The 19,659-nt window shown below is 37.7% G+C and overlaps 1 protein-coding gene across 3 annotated transcripts in view; it reads left to right on the plus strand.

Annotated features, from left to right (window-relative positions):
* Positions 1–19,659, plus strand: part of GLIPR1L2 (GLIPR1 like 2) — a 45,679-nt gene that overhangs the window by 16,318 nt on the left and 9,702 nt on the right. For all 3 annotated transcript variants that reach the window (XM_070788837.1, XM_070788835.1, XM_070788836.1), the window contains exon 3: positions 9,961–10,064. In XM_070788837.1, the coding sequence (XP_070644938.1) occupies positions 9,961–10,064 (104 nt within the window). The remainder of the gene's footprint in view (positions 1–9,960; positions 10,065–19,659) is intronic.

The raw sequence follows: 19,659 nt of genomic DNA on the forward strand, positions 1-19,659 counted from the left end.
AAAGCATTCCTTTAAATATAGTAAATCTAATCTCTATACCCAAAGATGAAAGGTACCTTTCTAAAATAATGCATGCTGGAAAAGGAAGTAAACAGTAAATAAAAATTAGTTCTAGTTTATTGACTATTTAAACATAAATAAGAGACTTGATTTTTTTTGCATGAATCAGTACACATTCTATGGTATATGTATGTATGAAAACATTTTAATTGCAAATACATAGTATTATTTTCCTGCCTCATATCTAACAATTCACCCTTACACTTTGTACTCCAAGAATACTGAACCACTTTTTATTTCCTGTGCATACATTCATTATTTTACATATTACATTTTTCATAATCATTAATGTATGAATCTAATACTATGCAAAGGGCAGGGACATTGTCTTCTCTTCCATGTATTCTCAACACATCAACATGACATTATTTAGGTCTTCAATAAGTATTTGTATGAGGAATCAATAAACTATTTTTTTTAATTTTATTTTATTTTTAAACTTTACATAATTGTATTAGTTTTGCCAAATATCAAAATGAATCCGCCTCAGGTATACATGTGTTCCCCATCCTGAACCCTCCTTCCTCCTCCCTCCCCATACCATCCCTCTGGGTCGACCCAGTGCACCAGCCCCAAGCATCCAGTATCGTGCATCAAACCTGGACTGGCATCTCGTTTCATACATGATATTTTACATGTTTCAATGCCATTCTCCCAAATCTTCCCACCCTCTCCCTCTCCCACAGAGTCCAAAACACTGTTCTATACATCAGTGTCTCTTTTGCTGTCTCGTACACAGGGTTATTGTTACCATCTTTCTAAATTCCATATATATGCATTAGTATACTGTATTGGTGTTTTTCCTTCTGGCTTACTTCACTCTGTATAATAGGCTCCAGTTTCATCCACCTCATTAGAACTGATTCAAATGTATTCTTTTTAATGGCTGAGTAATACTCCATTGTGTATATGTACCACACCTTTCTTATCCATTCATCTGCTGATGGACATCTAGGTTGCTTCCATGTCCTGGCTATTATAAACAGTGCTGCGATGAACACTGGGGTACACGTGTCTCTTTCCCTTCTGGTTTCCTCAGTGTGTATGCCCAGCAGTGGGATTGCTGGATCATAAGGCAGTTCTATTTCCAGTTTTTTAAGGAATCTCCACACTGTTCTCCATAGTGGCTGTACTAATTTGCATTCCCACCAACAGTGTAAGAGGGTTCCCTTTTCTCCACACCCTCTCCAGCATTTATTATTTGTAGACTTTTGGATCGCAGCCATTCTGACTGGTGTGAAATGGTACCTCATAGTGGTTTTGATTTGCATTTCTCTGATAATGAGTGATGTTGAGCATCTTTTCATGTGTTTGTTAGCCATCTGTATGTCTTCTGTGGAGAAATGTCTGTTTAGTTCTTTGGCCCATTTTTTGATTGGATCATTTATTTTTCTGGAGTTGAGCTGTAGGAGTTGCTTGTATAGTTTTGAGATTAGTTGTTTGTCAGTTGCTTCATTTGCTATTATTTTCTCCCATTCTGAAGGCTGTCTTTTCACCTTGCTAATAGTTTCCTTTGATGTGCAGAAGCTTTTCAGGTTAATTAGGTCCCATTTGTTTATTTTTGCTTTTATTTCCAATATTCTGGGAGGTGGGTCATAGAGGATCCTGCTGGGATGTATGTCAGAGAGTGTTTTGCCTATGTTCTCCTCTAGGAGTTTTATAGTTTCTGGTCTTACATTGAGATCTTTAATTCATTTTGAGTTTATTTTTGTGTATGGTGTTAGAAAGGGTTCTAGTTTCATTCTTTTACAAGTGGTTGACCAGATTTCCCAGCACCACTTGTTAAAGAGATTGTCTTTAATCCATTGTATATTCTTGCCTCCTTTGTCAAAGATAAGGTGTCCATAGTTGCATGGATTTATCCCTGGGCTTTCCATTTTGTTCCATTGATCTATATTTCTGTCTTTGTGCCAGTACCATACTGTCTTGATAACTGTGGCTTTGTAGTAGAGCCTGAAGTCAGGTAGGTTGATTCCTCCAGTTCCATTCTTCTTTCTCAAGATCGCTTTGGCTATTCGAGGTCTTTTGTATTTCCATACAAATTGTGAAATTATTTGTTCTAGCTCTGTGAAGAATACTGTTGGTAGCTTGATAGGGATTGCATTGAATCTATAAATTGCTTTGGGTAGTATACTCATTTTCACTATATTGATTCTTCCAATCCATGAACATGGTATATTTCTCCATCTATTAGTGTCCTCTTTGATTTCTTTCACCAGTGTTTTATAGTTTTCTATATATAGGTCTTTAGTTTCTTTAGGTAGATATATTCCTAAGTATTTTATTCTTTCCGTTGCAATGGTGAATGGAATTGTTTCCTTAATTTCTCTTTCTGTTTTCTCATTATTAGTGTATAGAAATGCAAGGGATTTCTGTGTGTTGATTTTGTATCCTGCAACTTTACTATAGTCATTGATTAGCTCTAGTAATTTTCTGGTGGAGTCTTTAGGGTTTTCTATGTAGAGGATCATGTCATCCGCAAATAGTGAGAGTTTTACTTCTTCTTTTCCAATTTGGATTCCTTTTATTTCTTTTTATGCTCTGATTGCTGTGGCCAAAACTTCCAAAACTATGTTGAATAGTAATGGTGAAAGTGGGCACCCTTGTCTTGTTCCTGACTTTAGAGGAAATGCTTTCAATTTTTCACCATTGAGGATAGTGTTTGCTGTGGGTTTGTCATATATAGCTTTTATTATGTTGAGGTATGTTCCTTCTATTCCTGCTTTCTAGAGAGTTTTTATCATAAATGGGTGTTGAATTTTGTCAAAGGCTTTCTCTGCATCTATTGAGATAATCATATGTTTTTTATTTTTCAATTTGTTAATGTGGTGTATTACATTGATTGATTTGTGGATATTGAAGAATCCTTGCATCCCTGGGATAAAGCCCACTTGGTCATAGTGTATGATCTTTTTAATGTGTTGTTGGATTCTGATTGCTAGAATTTTGTTAAGGATTTTTGCTTCTATGTTCATCAGTGATATTGGCCTGTAGTTTTCTTTTTTTGTGGGATCTTTTTCAGGTTTTGGTATTAGGGTGATAGTGGCCTCATAGAATGAGTTTGGAAGTTTACCTTCCTCTGCAATTTTCTGGAAGAGTTTGAGCAGGATAGGTGTTAGCTCTTCTCTAAATTTTTGGTAGAATTCACCTGTGAAGCTGTCTGGACCTGGGCTTTTGTTTGCTGGAAGATTTTTGATTACAGTTTCAATTTCCGTGCTTGTGATGAGTCTGTTAAGATTTTCTATTTCTTCCTGGTCGAGTTTTGGAAAGTTGTACTTTTCTAAGAATTTGTCCATTTCTTCCTCGTTGTCCATTTTATTGGCATATAATTGTTGATAGTAGTCTCTTATGATCCTTTGTATTTCTGTGTTGTCTGTTGTGATCTCTCCATTTTCGTTTCTAATTTTATTGATTTGATTTTTCTCCCTTTGTTTCTTGATGAGTCTGGCTAATGGTTTGTCAATTTTATTTATCCTTTCAAAGAACCAGCTTTTGACTTTGTTGATTTTTGCTATGGTCTCTTTTGTTTCTTTTGCATTTATTTCTGCTCTAATTTTTAAGATTTCTTTCCTTCTACTAACCCTGGGGTTCTTCATTTCTTCCTTTTCTAGTTGCTTTAGGTGTAGAGTTAGGTTATTTATTTGACTTTTTTCTTGTTTCTTGAGGTGTGCCTGTATTGCTATGAACTTTCCCCTTAGGACTGCTTTTACCATGTCCCACAGGTTTTGGGTTGTCGTGTTTTCATTTTCATTCATTTCTATGCAAATTTTGATTTCTTTTTTGATTTCTTCTGTGATTTGTTGGTTATTCAGCAGCGTGCTGTTCAGGCTCCATATGTTGGAATTTTTAATAGTTTTTCTCCTGTTATTGAGATCTAATCTTACTGCATTGTCGTCAGAAAAGATGCTTGGAATGATTTCTATTTTTTTGAATTTACCAAGGCTAGCTTTATGGCCCAGGATGTGATCTATCCTGGAGAAGGTTCCATGTGCGCTTGAGAAAAAGGTGAAATTCATTGTTTTGGGATGAAATGTCCTATAGATATCAATTAGGTCTAACTGGTCTATTGTATCATTTAAAATTTGTGTTTCCTTGTTAATTTTCTGTTTAGTTGATCTATTCATAGGTGTGAGTGGGGTATTAAAGTCTCCCACTATTATTGTGTTATTGTTAATTTCTCCTTTCATACTTGTTAGCATTTGTCTTACATACTGCGGTGCTCCCGTGTTGGGTGCATATATATTTATAATTGTTATATCTTCTTCTTGGATTGATCCTTTGATCATTATGTAGTGACCTTCTTTGTCTCTTTTCACAGCCTTTGTTTTAAAGTCTATTTTATCTGATATGAGTATTGCTACTCCTGCTTTCTTTTGGTCCCTATTTGCATGGAAAATCTTTTTCCAGCCCTTCACTTTCAGTCTGTATGTGTCCCCTGTTTTGAGGTGGGTCTCCTGTAGACAACATATGTAGGGGTCTTGTTTTTGTATCCATTCAGCCAGTCTTTGTCTTTTGGTTGGGGCATTCAACCCATTTACGTTTAAGGTAATTACTGATAAGTATGATCCCGTTGCCATTTACTTTATTGTTTGGGGTTCGAATTTATACACCATTTTTGTGTTTCCTGTCTAGAGAATATCCTTTAGTATTTGTTGGAGAGCTGGTTTGGTGGTGCAGAATTCTCTCAGCTTGTGCTTGTCTGAAAAGCTTTTGATTTCTCCTTCATACTTGAATGAAATCCTTGCTGGGTATAATAATCTGGGCTGTAGGTTATTTTCTTTCATCATTTTAAGTATGTCTTGCCATTCCTTCCTGGCTTGAAGAGTTTCTATTGAAAGATCAGCTGTTATCCTAATGGGAATTCCCTTGTGTGTTATTTGTTGTTTTTCCCTTGCTGCTTTTAATATTTGTTCTTTGTTAATTTGATTAATATGTGTCTTGGGGTGTTTCACCTTGGGTTTATCCTGTTTGGGACTCTCTGGGTTTCCTGGACTTGGGTGATTATTTCCTTCCCTCTTTTAGGGAAGTTTTCAACTATTTTCTCCTCAACTATTTTCTCATGATCTTTCTTTTTGTCTTCTTCTTCTTCTGGAACCCCTATGATTCGAATGTTATAGCGTTTAATATTGTCCTGGAGGTCTCTGAGATTGTCCTCTTTTCTTTTAATTCGTTTTTCTTTTATCCTCTCTGATTCATTTATTTCTACCATTCTATCTTCTAATTCACTAATCCTATCTTCTGCCTCTGTTATTTTACTATTTGTTGCCTCCAGAGTGTTTTTAATTTCATTTATTGCATTATTCATTATATATTGACTCTTTTTTATTTCTTCTAGGTCCTTGTTAAACCTTTCTTGCATCTTCTCAATCCTTGTCTCCAGGCTATTTATCTGTGATTCCATTTTGATTTCAAGATTTTGGATCAATTTCACTATCATTATTCAGAATTCTTTATCAGATAGATTCCCTATCTCTTCCTCTTTTGTTTGGTTTGGTGGGCATTTATCCTGTTCCTTTATCTGCTGGGTATTCCTCTGTCTCTTCATCTTGTTTAAATTGCTGAGTTTGGGGTGTCCTTTCTGTATTCTGGCAGTTTGTGGAGTTCTCTCTATTGTGGCTTTTCCTCGCTGTGTGTGGGTTTGTACAGGTGGCTTGTCAAGGTTTCCTGGTTAGGGAAGCTTGTGTCGGTGTTCTGGTGGGTGGAGCTGTATTTCTTCTCTCTGGAGTGCAATGAAATGTCCAATAATGAGTTATGAGATGTCTATGGTTTTGGGGTGACTTTGGGCAGCTTGTATCTTGGAGCTCAGGGCTGTGTTCCTTTGTTGCTGGAGAATTTGCTTGGTATGTCTTGCCCTGGAACTCGTTGGCCCTTGTGTGGTGCTTGGTTTCAGTGTCAGTATGGAGGCGTTTGATGAGCTCCTGTCAATTAATGTTCCTTGGAGTCAGGAGTTCCCTGGAGTCAGGGTTTGGACTTAAGCCTCCTGCTTCCAGTTATCAGTCTTATTTTTACAGAAGTTTCAAAACTTCTCCTTCTATACAGTACCATTGATAAAACTTCTACGTTAAAGATGAAAATTTTCTCTACTGTGAGGGTCACTCAGAGAGGTTCACAGTGTTACATGGAGAAGAGAAGAGGGAGGAGGGAGTTAGAGGTGACCCAAATGAGATGAGGTGGAATCAATAGTGGAGAGAGTGGGGTAGCCAGTAGTCACTTCCTTATGTGCACTCCACAACTGGACCACTCAGAGATGTTCACGGAGTTACACAGAGAAGAGAAGAAGGAGGAAGGAGACAGAGGTGGCCAGAGGGATAAAAGGGGGGAATGAAAAGGAGGGAGACAGATCCAGCCAGTAATCAGTTCCCTAAGTGTTCTCCACCGTCTGGAACACACAGAAATTCACAGAGTTGGGTAGAGTAGAGAGGGGTTAGGGAGGAGACACAGGCGACCTGGTGGAGAAAAAGGAGAGTCCAAAGGGAGAGAAAGCAGTCAAACCAGTAATCTCGCTCCCTAGTGAAAAATGGGTCCTGAAGATTGGGTTCTTAAAGGTACAAAATTGGTAACAAATACATAAAAGCAAAAATTAAAAATCTAGAGTAGAGTTTGGAATTTCAAAAATACGATGTTAAAGAAAAGAAGAAGGAAAAGAAAGGAAAAATGAACAAAGAAAAACAAACAAGGTCGTGAAAATTATAAAGAAAATATAGGTACAAAATTGATAACTAATACCAAAAAGCAAAAATTAAAAATCTAGAGTAGAGTTTGGAATTTCAAAAATACAATGTTAAAAAAAAGGAAGAAGAAACATAAAGGGAGAAAACAAACAAACAAACAAAAACAAACAATGTCGCAAAAATTATAAAGAAAATACAGGTACAAAATTGATATCAAATACCAAAAAGCATAAATTAAAAATCTAGAGTAGAGTTTGGAATTTCAGATATACAATGTTATATAAAAGAAGAAGAGAAAGAAACAGAAAAAAAAGTCACAGAAATTTTAAAAAAAACTATAGGTACAAAATTGATAACATAGGTACAAAATTGATAACATATGCCAAAAAGCTAAAATTAAAAAACTAGAGTAGAGTTTGGAATTTCAAAAATACAATGTTAAAGAAAAGAAGAAAAAAAAAAACAAGGTCAAAAAATTATAAAATATATATATATATGAAGTTTGCTGAAGAAGAAAAAAATAGGGTCTTTTTTTTTTTTTTTTTTTGCAAAGTAATAGGTTATAAAAGTGAAAATTAAAGGAACAATAGAGGACTTAAATTTTTTTTAATTAAAAAAAAAGAAAGAATGATCATAAAAATAGTAAAAATATATCTAGGACTTTTTCTGGTTTTGTTGTGAGTATTGTGGGTTCAGTTCATTTTTGGCTGGTTCCTTGGTTCGACTTATATTTCTCAAGATCTATAGGCCCCTTCCTATGTAGTCCGTAGTAACCACAGGGTTTTAATCTCCAAGGCATTTCCCTCTGTTGTAACTTCTTCTGTTTGCTGGTCTCTTCAGGGTCTGGTTTCCGCCCTGACACAAAGGGCACGGTGGAGGACACTTTTTTTTTTTTTTTTTTTAGGCTTACTTGTTCAGTCACGCTGTGGGGAGGGAGGGAGGGATGCTGCAAACAAATAACACTGGCGTGCGCTCGCAGTGCCTCAGCCACACTGGGTCTGCCCCCGCTCACAGCGCGTGTAGCCTCCCTGCCCACACTGCTCGGGCTCTAGGTTGTTCCGCCAGGAACAATCCGAGGCCGGCCCTGGGCTGCATGTACCTCCCAGGTCCAAGCCGCTCAGGTTCAGGCACTCGAGTAGTCCTCAGAGGCGCAGACTCAGTTGGGCCTGCGTTTTGTGCTCTTCCCAGGTCCGAGCAGCTCAGGTGATGAGGTGTTTGGCGAGCGCCAATGCTGCGACTTATTGCCTCCCCGCCACTCGGTTATCTGGGTGTAAAACCGGCACACCTTCTCAGGCAGATGTTGACCGTCCAGACCCCCAAGAAGTTTTAGTTAGCAAAGAAGCCTGCTTACAGTTTTATAGATAATGTCTCTCTGGGGCTGCGATTGCCCCCTTCCAGCTCTGGCTGCCTGTCACCGGAGGGGGAAGGTCTGCAGCCAGCTATCTCTGTTCAGTCTTTTGTTCCATGCGATGGCCTGGCGGTGTCTTAGGTTGGGGCTGGCTTTTCGCGTGGTAGATATCCCACAGTCTGGTTTGCTAGCCCAAATTATTTCCCTCAGATAGCGCTCAGGGTATGCAGGCCAGATTCTTACTCTCAGCGATGCAGCCCGCGCCACACCTCCCTGCCCAGCCCCCGCTTGCTAATGGCGTGTGCAGGCATCTGCGCTGCTTCTCCGCTGGGGGAGTTACCGTAGGGCTCACAATCTGCGAGTTTTAATTGTTTATTTATTTTTTCTCCCTGTTATGTTGCCCTCTGTGCTTCCAAAGCTCAGCACAGATTCGGCAGTGAGAAGGTTTCCTGGTGTTTGGAAACTTCTCTCTTTTTAAGACTCCCTTCCCGGGACGGAACTCCGTCCCTCCCTCTTTTGTCTCTTTTTTTGTCTTTTATATTTTTTCCTACCTCCTTTCTTAGAGTTGGGTTGCTTTTCTGGGTGCCTGATGTCCTCTGCTGGCATTCAGAAGTTGTTTTGTGGAATTTACTCGATGTTTAAATGCTCTTTTGATGAATTTGTGGGGGAGAAAGTGTTCTCCCCGTCCTACTCCTCCACCATCTTGGCTCCTCCTCTCAGTAAACTATTGAATTAACTTCCAAGCTCATTTAAAAGATGATTATTTTTCAATGAGTCGATTCTGATGTAGAACTTAAAATTTTGGAATTTTTTCATGTTGAACTAGTGTCTTTCTGTTCCATCAAATGAATCATGTTTCAAAAATTTTTTGATCAGTTCTTTCTTCTAGAAAATGAGAGACTCTCTATTATCTTACTCATGTCAAAGCTAAACTCCTTTATATGACTTCAGTACTTTGAGCAAACTAACCAAGTCTCCTCCCTGACCTACTCCTCTGTATTTTTTCCTCCTTAAATCTAGTTTCCTAGACACTTTCATCTCCTGGATTTGACTTAACTTCAACTGCTGCAGACATTCTATTCTCTATTCTTTTAATGCATTGGTCTATTTCTTTTGGAGTCACACATTTTTTAAATTGCTAAGAGTTATAGAGAAAAGGAAAACAAATGGTTTCTTCCTGTCCCACAGAGGTTAACAAAACAACTTTTTTCTTTCTTCACTTAAGAGTATTGGGACAATTAAATACACTCAGGAATTATTTTCTAGAATATCTTTAATTGTTTTCCTATTTTCATTCCAAGACCTGTCTTGCAAGAAATTATTTTATAGGAACCAGCTCTTTTACTCATTTTTTTTTAATGAAAAGCCCAGACTTTATTTTACTTTATAATAGAATTTCCTCAATAAAAGAAAAAAAAATTCTGCAACATTCAATTACTTTCTACTCTTGTATTTCTTTTCCTTCTCTTCTATAATCTTACTGTCCCCTCTTTTTCTTCTTTCTATTCACAGCTTCCATTCTTCCAAGGCCTTTTCTCTTCTCATTTGCCTCTTCCTCTCTGCCAATAACCTGGAACTCTCAGATTTAACAAAATGTTGAAAATTGATTCTTCCTTCCTTATTCTGGATCAGTTTTTCTCAGACTTTTTATCCTAAGAGTACAGTATTGGTAGAACCTATTGAAATGTTTCTCTAATTACAGTTTTGTAAATGCTTAACTAAATTCATGATAATTTTCTGCCTGCAGCCAAATGAAGAATAGTTCATTCTTGAATTGGCTTGGTTAAAGTTCTATGTGTATTGAATATACTATTGATTATACTATGGCAGAGTAAATGTTTAGAATTAAATTTTATGTTTTCTTTGAAAATTTTATTTTAGCTTGTTTGGGACAGGTCTTACAAAGTTGGTTGTGCTGTTACTCCATGTTCAAGAATTGGACGTATTAAACATGCAGCACTTTTCATATGCAACTATGCACCAGGGTAAGTTTCTTTACATTTTTTAAAGAGTACTAAAATAAATTGGGGATTTTTAAAGGATTCCAGCCTCCCTAGAAGTTTGGTTATACCATATGACTGAGCTTTCAACATATTCTTCTAAATGTCTTTGTGAACTATAAAAGGATTAATTATAAGATAGCAATTAAAGAGTTTTTATTGAAATATTTTTAATTCTATAATAAAATGAGTCATAATTTAGACATACTAATTTTACCTGTAGATAGCCAAATATTACTTCCAAAGGGAGTTTTAAGCTTGGTATTATTTCATAGTACCTAGGCTAATTAGGATTTAAATTATTTTCTAAAATTGTTTGTTTCCATATTTTTATAAAAAGAAAATAAGATATGTTGAAATGTATGTTGTAAAAATGACATCAGGAGCACCTAAGTTTTATAACATGAAGGACTCTTTTAATTGACTATCCTCCAGAGGTTGCATTATTAATTGGTGCTAGTCACATAAATATAAGGAATCATAACTCAAAGGTGGAAAAGTACTTCAGAAGTCTTCTAGTCAAGCTATCCATATGAAACTTGAACTCTTAACACTTACCATGTAATTATGTACCTATACCCAAAAACTTTCCAATGATGGGAAATAACTACCTTCCAAAATAGCCTCTATTTCTGGAGAACTTTATTGGAAAGCCTCAAGTTTTCCTACAGGTCAATAGGATCCTATAAATAATGTTGTTAAAATGAATAATTGAAGTGAGAAAATATCCTAATCAACATGCCAAGAAAAATTAACTACATGCTAGGATTGAGAAGGAGCTTCTTAATATAAATAAAATGCTTCTGAGACTAAGCCAAAAAAAGAAAGGAAAACAGAACAATGATTGCTAATTGATGATTGTATTCCCCTAGAAAGGAAAAACAACAGAACTGTGAAAGCAGGTCGAATTAAATTCAGAAAGCCACTTCCTAAATGGAAGCTTTGCTGACTTTGAACATAGGCATGAAAAGCAAATTTTGAATGTACAGTAATGGCAAAAGTTTTTAGGCTTCTTTCAGTCCTACAAAGTGGAAGCATTGGGATGTTATCAACTACATGGAATAGCTTTTAAAAGTTGATGTATCCACTAACAAGAACAATAAAGACCGACCATGCTTAGTTTGTAGTCTTGGAAGAGACTTACAAGTGAACATATTAAACAAGTGATATTTAACTAATAGTGAAATATGCCGTAGAAACAGCACAATAAGCAAATGGGGAATAACTACTATAGAATATAAATAGTGTTGTTAGTTGCTCAGTCATGTCTGATTCTTCACAACCCTTCAGACTGCAGCCCACCAGGCTCCTCTGTCCATGGAATTCTCCAGACAAGAATACTGAAGTGGGTTGCCATTTCCTTCTCCAGAATATAGATAGGATATCTGTGAAAGGAGGTGACATTTGAGCTGAAAGCCAAAAGATGAACAGATGGCTAAAAAATATTTCAGGTAGAAGTGAGAGCACGTATTATAAAATCTCTGAGCTTGAAATGAGTTTAACATGTTTCAAAAATGAATAATTGTGGTTAGAGGTAGAAAGTTAGGTGACAACAAAACCAAATAGAATATCACTGGCCAGGTTAGGATTTGGGGGTTTATTCTACACAATGGCAAAACCATGGGAAAGTTTTAAACAAGTAAGTGGCATGATCTCAAACTATGATTTGAAAAGAAAAGTAAAAGTGAAAATTGCTCAGTCATGTCCAACTCTTTGTGACCTCATGGACTATGCAGTCCATCGAATTCTCCAGGTGAGAATACTGGAGTGGGTAGCCTTTCCCTTCTCCAGAGGGTCTTCCCAACCCAGAGATCCAACGCAGGTTTCCCACATTTCAGGCAGATTCTTTACCAGCTAAGCCACAAGAGAAGTCCTTTGAAAAGAAAACTTAACAATAAAAGATTGCTCTTGCTATTATGGTGAAAATGCAGTATAGGAAAACAAGGGTACAAAGAGAAACAAGCACAATTGGAGACTGTTTCTGTAGTACAGGCTATAGACTTGTATCTTGGGTTAGACTTTCAGTATATGGATTGGTTTTTATTCAGTTCAGTTCAGCTGCTCAGTCATGTCCGACTCTGCAAGCTCATGGACTGCTGCTGCATGCCAGACTTCCCTGTCCTTCACCAACTCCTGGAGTTTGCTCAAACTCATATCCATTGAGTCAATGATGTCATGCAACCATCTCATCCTCTGTCATCCCCTTCTCCTCCTGCCTTCAATCTTTCCCAGCATCCAATGAGTCAGTCCTTCGAATCAATATTCAGGACTGATGACCTTTAGGATTGGCTGGTTTGGTCTCCTTGCAGTCCAAGGGACTCTCAAGAGTCTTATGCAACACCACAGTTCAAAATCATCAATGGCATGTGAGATATGTACAATTTGATCTGGGAATGGTTTGAAGTAAACTGCTGCTATAAAGGCCCTGACATAGAAATGAATTGCAGTCCTGAATGATATCACCTTATGGAAGAGGAAGTTTGGTGAGTTAATTTAAGTACTAAGATCTAGAGTAATACAGTATTTCAACCTAAGGCAAAAGAGCTGACAAAGGAAAGTAAAGAGGCTAATAAGAAAAGAGGGAAACCCAAACAATGCTAAGGATAAGGATACTTGGAATCCACGTGAAGAACATGAGTCATGATGCCCAAAGTGGTTAACTGTATGAGATACTCCTCAAAGAATTAGAAAGAAAGATGAGGAAGGAAAGATGACATTTCCATTTGATAAGATGAAGGTATTTGTTAACCTTAATAACAGGAGTGACCTATAGACGCAGTAGAAGGAGAATAGTGGGATGAACTGAGAGAGAAGCATTGACATAGATATATATTACTATGTGTAAAAAAGATAGCTAGTGCCATGACTATAGTGATAAGATGAACCTACTAGATGTTGCTGCTGCTGCTGCTGCTCCTAAGTCACTACAGTCGTGTCCGAATCTGTGCCACCCCATAGACGGCAGCCCACCAGGCTCCCCTGTCCCTGGGATTCTCCAGGCAAGAACACTGGAGTGGGTTGCCATTTCCTTCTCCAGACTAGATGTTAGGATTACTCTTCTTTCCACCCATTTGTCCCATAGGCTTCTTTGTCTTGAAATTTTTACAACTATTTTCTTCTTTGATACAGACATTGGAAAATCTACTTATGAAGGATCTAGGTTGGCTCATATATCAGGCACCTCACCCCAAGGTTTATTTGATATGCACTCAAAATAGGCAGTCATAGCTATCTTTCTTAACAATAGTTGGTAGAAAAATCAGTTCATCACAGTCTTATAAAATACTTAGTAGGAGTGAAAATAAGAAAGCCAAATTGAAAATTAGAATGTGTAGTGGACTGAATGGTGACCCGCCCCCCCCCCCCCCACTAAAGGATGTATCCAGGTCCTAATTCACAGAACTTGTGAATATTAACTTATTGATACATGGCAAGAGTGAATAGTGACTTATAAAAAAAATATGATATGTTTAAGATAAGGATCTTGAGAGGAGGCACTTGTCTTATTCAGGTAGGACCTAAATGCAATTACTCGTACCCTCATAAGCGAGAGGGAGAAGGGGATTCAGCACTAGACACACAAAAGAGAAAAAGGCAATGTACTGTGGAGGGAGAGGTTGAAGTGATACATTCAGAAATCAAGGAACTCCTGGAGCCACCGGGAGCTGGGAGAGTCAAGGAATTTTCTCTGTGAGCCTTTGAAGGGAGCAAAGTCCTGACAGCACCTTGATTTTGGACTTCAGACCTCCAGAACTGAGAAAACAAATTTCTATTGTTTTAAACCACCCAGTTTGTGGCAATTTGTTAAAGTAGCAACAGCAAGCTAGTACAGAATGGAAGAATAAAATAGATTTGGCAATAGGGAAAATATGAGTCAATGACAATCTTGAAAATTTTCATAACACAAAGATGGAGAATAGAAGTAAAAATATATGTAAAAAGAAAGGAACCATGTAGGGTAATAAATCTATAAATTAGTGTTCCTAAAGAACAGAAAATAAATGGAACAGAAATAATAATCAGAGAAAAGAAAATTATAAGCAAAAGAAAAGAATCTATAGAGAGTAAAATCTATAGAGAATATATCAGTCAGTCAGTCAGTCAGTTCAGTCGCTCAGTCGTGTCCAACTCTTTGCGACCCCATGAATCGCAGCACGCCAGGCCTCCCTGTCCATCACCAACTCCCGGAGTTCACTCAGACTCACATCCATCGAGTCAGTGATGCCATCCAGCCATCTCATCCTCTGTTGTCCCCTTCTCCTCCTGCCCTCAATCGCTCCCAGCATCAGAGTCTTTTCCAATGAGTCAACTCTTCACATGAGGTGGCCAAAGTACTGGAGTTTCAGCTTTAGCATCATTCCTTCCAAAGAACACCCAGGACTGATCTCCTTCAGAATGGACTGGTTGGATCTCCCTGCAGTCCAAGGGACTCTCATATAGAGAATATATAAAGCTTAAGATAGCTTATAATGCATCAGAAAAAGTGAACTGAAGCAGTATTTACATATGTCATTTCCTAGTGATTATTTTCAATTTCAAAGGTAAAAACTTATACATTTCTGGGAATTCCCTGGTGCTCCAGTTAAGATTCCACACTTTCACTGCTAAGAGCACAGGTTCTGTCCCTGTTAGGGGAAATGAGATCCCACAAGCCTTGTGGTGTGATCAAAAAATAATAAAATTTTAAAATTATACATTTCTAAGCAAAACACACTAAAGTAAAATAAAACAGCATTAATTAGATTAGCCTTGAATTTAGATATTGAAGGGGGTACAGTAAAAGATGAGCATTAGAATTTAAACTTAAGTGATAATTTTATTAACAGCACTATGAAAAGATGTAGGGTGGAGGGAAAAAAATTGGTTGTTATTAGACATGTTGCAGCTGCCTACAGGATCTTTTATTTATTTAAATACATTTGTAGTAAGTGTATTTAAACAATAACTAAGCAATAGAATTCCATATTATTTACATTGTGTCTATCCTGAAAACACTTGTAGACCATTGGGAAAGAAATTTTTAAAAAAATACACAACATTAACCAAATACACCCAATATCTGTATTTTAAATAAAAAAGAGTTGGTGTAAAAGCAGGTATGAAATCATGGGCTGGGAAAAAAGACTTTAACAAGGGATGTCTAGGTTGAGATTGGAGAAGTTTCAAGAAATTTCTAGAAGGTGTAAATAATAAGATTTGTAATTTATTGCTTTAAATAATCCAAGAGAGGAAATAGTCAAGGAATATTCTCAAATTTGTGACTCAGCCACGAATGGTATTGGCATTAACTCCAAAGAGGAACAAGGAACTTTTTGGGAGGAAATGATGAGTTCCATTTTATACATAATGACTTTGGGTTGGCTGTGAAATACTCATCTTGAGATGTTTAGTAAGCAGGTGGTTATTTAGGTCAGAAACTCATGAGTGAGGAATGGCATAGAACAAATATTTGGAGTGCTAGAATACATAGGGTAATTTAAACCATGGGAATAGATGAGACTGCTTAGCAAGAAAGCATAGACTGAGAAGAGAGGAGGCCCTGGGGAATGTCATGCCAACATTTAAGGGTGGATAGTGAAGCATGAATGGGAGAGGTGACCAAAGAAGTGTAGCCAGACAGGTAGGAGAAAAGGCCAAAGAGTATGGGATCAGTTAAGATGTGGGGAAAGAATATTTTTAAAGGGATGAATTTATCCATAATTTCAAATTCTAAGAGGTCAGGCAAAGTCAGGACTTTAAAATATCAGATCTGAAGAATTCATTGGTAAACATAGGAGAAGCTGTTTCTGTGGAGCAGAGGAAATTGGTACTAGGATGGAATGAACTTAGAACTGTTTGTTATTTTTATTTTGTCTCATTTTTAAAATGCAGAAGATGTGAACATACTTAAATATTGACATGAAGGCTCTAATACAGAATAAAAGTAATTCTTTATGAATAATAAAAGCAGTGTATATGTAAAGATACAAGTCCCTGAGAAAGCAGAAGTTTAAAAGAGATTAGCCTTAGAAAGAATGAGGAGCAATTCTTCAGTTGTACCAGAAAGGAAAGAAAGAAGGAAAAGGTATATTTCTCAAATTTAGTGACAGAAAACTTCTCAAGTTCCAGTCTAAGGGCTGTTATGTCTCTTTGTGAAAAAGAATACATCATGTCCTAAGAATAAAGGGGAAGACAGTGAAATGAGAATTTTGAGGACTGGGAAGGTTTGAAATAGTTATTATGGATAATGAGAGAGGAAGCTGAATAGAGAATGATAGAAATATTCTCTACCTAATTTAATGATTTCCCTCCAGCAGCACCCAGCAGCCCTGAAGCAGGTATGGAACATGCAGACAGTAAGATTCCCTCACTTTCCCCAACTCTGGGGTTTTGTCAGGTGGCTGTAAAGGAAAATAGTGCAAGAGAGTTTCAGGTTTTTAGCTAAAGAGTATGCAAACTGATAAATCTAAACTGGATCGAGAAGAGAGAACATGATGGATAGGGAGAAAAATAGGAAAGAAAGTAGACTTGTGGAACCAGTGAAATTAATGGACAAATGTTACAGGAGTAAATGACTTAACAACCTGGAAGGATAGGATGTTGCAGTCAATGAGTGGAATATGTAACTTTTGTGAGTTCAGAAGTAGAGACATTTTAGGAGATTACAAGATCTAGAATGTGGCTATAAAAGTGACAGTTTTGGAACATTATGATGGTAAAGATATCCAGTAACACAGAGACCAAGTTATTGGATACTGTAATCATCTAGGTCCCAAATTTGTAGATGATGGCAAAATTTTGACTGAAAAGCAAACTGTGAGTCAGATACCAATGTGAGTAAGGAGGCCTGATCAGAGGAAGATGGTATCCTGGGGAAGATGAGAGGATTGGTACAGCTACATAATATCAGCCTCAAAGAAGCGTTGATGGTGTTTGTGGTTCCTAGTCCTTTAAGTGCAAGATGTGAAAGTGAAGGGAAGAGACCAACTGATTTTCACAGGAAGAGATATAAATTGAGATAGCTTTGCACATACAGGGATAATCTGAGGCAGGAAACAACAGAGTCCTTGACCTTGACCTTGAATACGTCCAAGAAGTAGTCATGAAGTTTTTGGCAAAGACAAATAGGTGAAGCAGAAGGAGTGCCAGATAGAACCTCTAAAAGATAATCTTCTTTGCTGCTTATTGCATTGTAGTTTTCTCTAGCTTATTGGGATAGGCTCTTTAAGTCTACTTGGAAATCTGTAGATGTCTGGATATGAATCAGAAGCCAGAACTATGACATTTCTCAATGTTATAGATCAGATCAGATCAGTCACTCAGTCGTGTCCGACTCTTTGCGACCCCATGCATCGCAGCATGCCAGGCCTCCCTGTCCATCATCAACTCCCAGAGTTCACTGAGACTCAAGTCCATCGAGTCAGTGATGCCATCCAGCCATCTCATCCTCTGTCATCCCCTTCTCCTCCTGCCCCCAATCCCTCCCAGCATCGGGGTCTTTTCCAATGAGTCAACTCTTCGCATGAGGTGGCCAAAGTACTGGAGTTTCAGCTTTAGCATCATTCCTTCCAAAGAAATCCCAGGGCTGATCTCCTTCAGAATGGACTGGTTGGATCTCCTTGCAGTCCAAGGGACTCTCAAGAGTCTTCTCCAACACCACAGTTCAAAAGCATCAATTCTTCGGCGCTCAGCCTTCTTCACAGTCCAACTCTCACGTCCATACATGACCACAGGAAAAACCATAGCATTGACTAGATGAACCTTTGTTGGCAAAGTAATGTCTCTGCTTTTGAATATGCTATCTAGGTTGGTCATAACTTTCCTTCCAAGGAGTAAGCGTCTTTTAATTTCATGGTTGCAATCACCATCTGTAGTGATTTTGGAGCCCAGAAAAATAAAGTCTCAATGTTATAAGGATGGAGTAAAAGTGAAAGGAGTTATTATAGGTGGCCTAGCTATTCTGGTTGTATAATATAGAAAAATCAACATCCATTTGATGCACTCTGGCCATTGTTCCATGGACAATATACAGACTATATGAGTCTGCATATGGAGAACTTTGAAGAGAAGAATCTACCTATAAGCTGTAATTGCTTGATTGTCAGTCCATGGAGCTGGAGTCCCTCCTTTATGGGCAAAGTGGCAGGCATTGAAAGTTTACATCACACTGGAACAGTATAGATCTCTTATAAAATTTGAATAATGGTCTTCTAATGGACGTCAAGTTGGGCATGGGAGTAGTTTACCCATTGGACCACCCAGGCAACATGGGTGGAAGGTAAAAGTGAAGTCACTCAGTCGTGTCCAACTTTTTGCAACCCCATGGACTGTAGTCTACCAGGTTCCTTCGTCTATGGGATTTTCCAGGCAAGAATGGACACATATCCTGTCGGTAGCAATAAACTAAAGATATGACCAGATGTGAGTCTAACAAAAGCTCCAGAGGTCAGTGTTCAGAGTCATAACTTTGTCTCAGAGAACCACTGGGCTGCTTCTCAGCAAAGGCAGGTGTCTAAAGTCTCTACTATCATCTATTTCTTCAGGCATTGCCAGGAAACCTATGAAATTTCAATGAACTTTGCTAATTATACTTATCTGTTGTTTTCTTCTAATCCAGTCTAGTAATTCCAATTGCAATTGTGGACTTGTACAGAAGGAGTGCCAGATAGAATCTCTAAAAGATAATCTTTGCTACTTATTGCATTGTGTTTTTCTCTAGTTTATTGGGATAGTCTGTAGATTCAGACTCAGACTGCTTTAGGTTAAACTTTTTAGAAACTCAGAACAAGGGGAAGATTAACATGAAAGCTTGGCATTTCTGACTACCTAATATAAATATCTTTATAATCTTATCTTCAAAAAAGGAGGCCCACTGTATTCTAGCACAGTGTGAATTTATTTATTTTGATTAAATAATATGTTTATTTACATATTTATTTGCCTTTTCAGAGTTATTCCAAGCCAGAGTTATCAGACATTATGGTCACAGGGTCATTGGCCTATGCTCCAGGTGTTTAAAGGCCATCTTTATAGCGAGTAGCTCTGCACTGGTACAGGAAAAAAGCTTCCCCCATCCCTGGTTTTACAACAGGATAAGCTCTTTTGTGTTGGAGGCATCTGTTTCAGTGCAAAAGGATTAACACAATAAAAGTAGTGGAGGATATTAGGTAAAGGTGATTAGATCAATTCTTGGATTTCTTGAAGGCTAGTATTCTGGCTGGGATCCAGACAAAATCCATTTCCTCCTTGAAATGGTTTGACTGTAGAACAGTCTTTTGCAACCGCATGGACTGGAGCCTGCCAGGCTCCTCTGTCTGAATTCTCCAGGCAAAAATACTGGAGTGGGTTGCCATGCTGTTCTCCAAGGGATCTTCCTGAACCAGGGATTGAAACCAGGTCTCCTGCACTGCAGGGAGATTCTTTGCTGTTTGAGCTATCAGAGAAGCCCTAGAGCCCTACATGATCTGCAAATAACAACAGATCTCTGTATATCCTTGATGGACTTGAAAGTTTGCCATCCAAAGATATCAGATAGTTTTTGAATGTCTATTTCCAAGGTTTGTCCTTCTTCTAAATGGTCCAGATGGCCAAGGACTTAAAT

Source organism: Bos indicus, chromosome 5, assembly GCF_029378745.1.
Source record: "Bos indicus isolate NIAB-ARS_2022 breed Sahiwal x Tharparkar chromosome 5, NIAB-ARS_B.indTharparkar_mat_pri_1.0, whole genome shotgun sequence".
Taxonomy (NCBI): Eukaryota; Metazoa; Chordata; class Mammalia; order Artiodactyla; family Bovidae; genus Bos; species Bos indicus.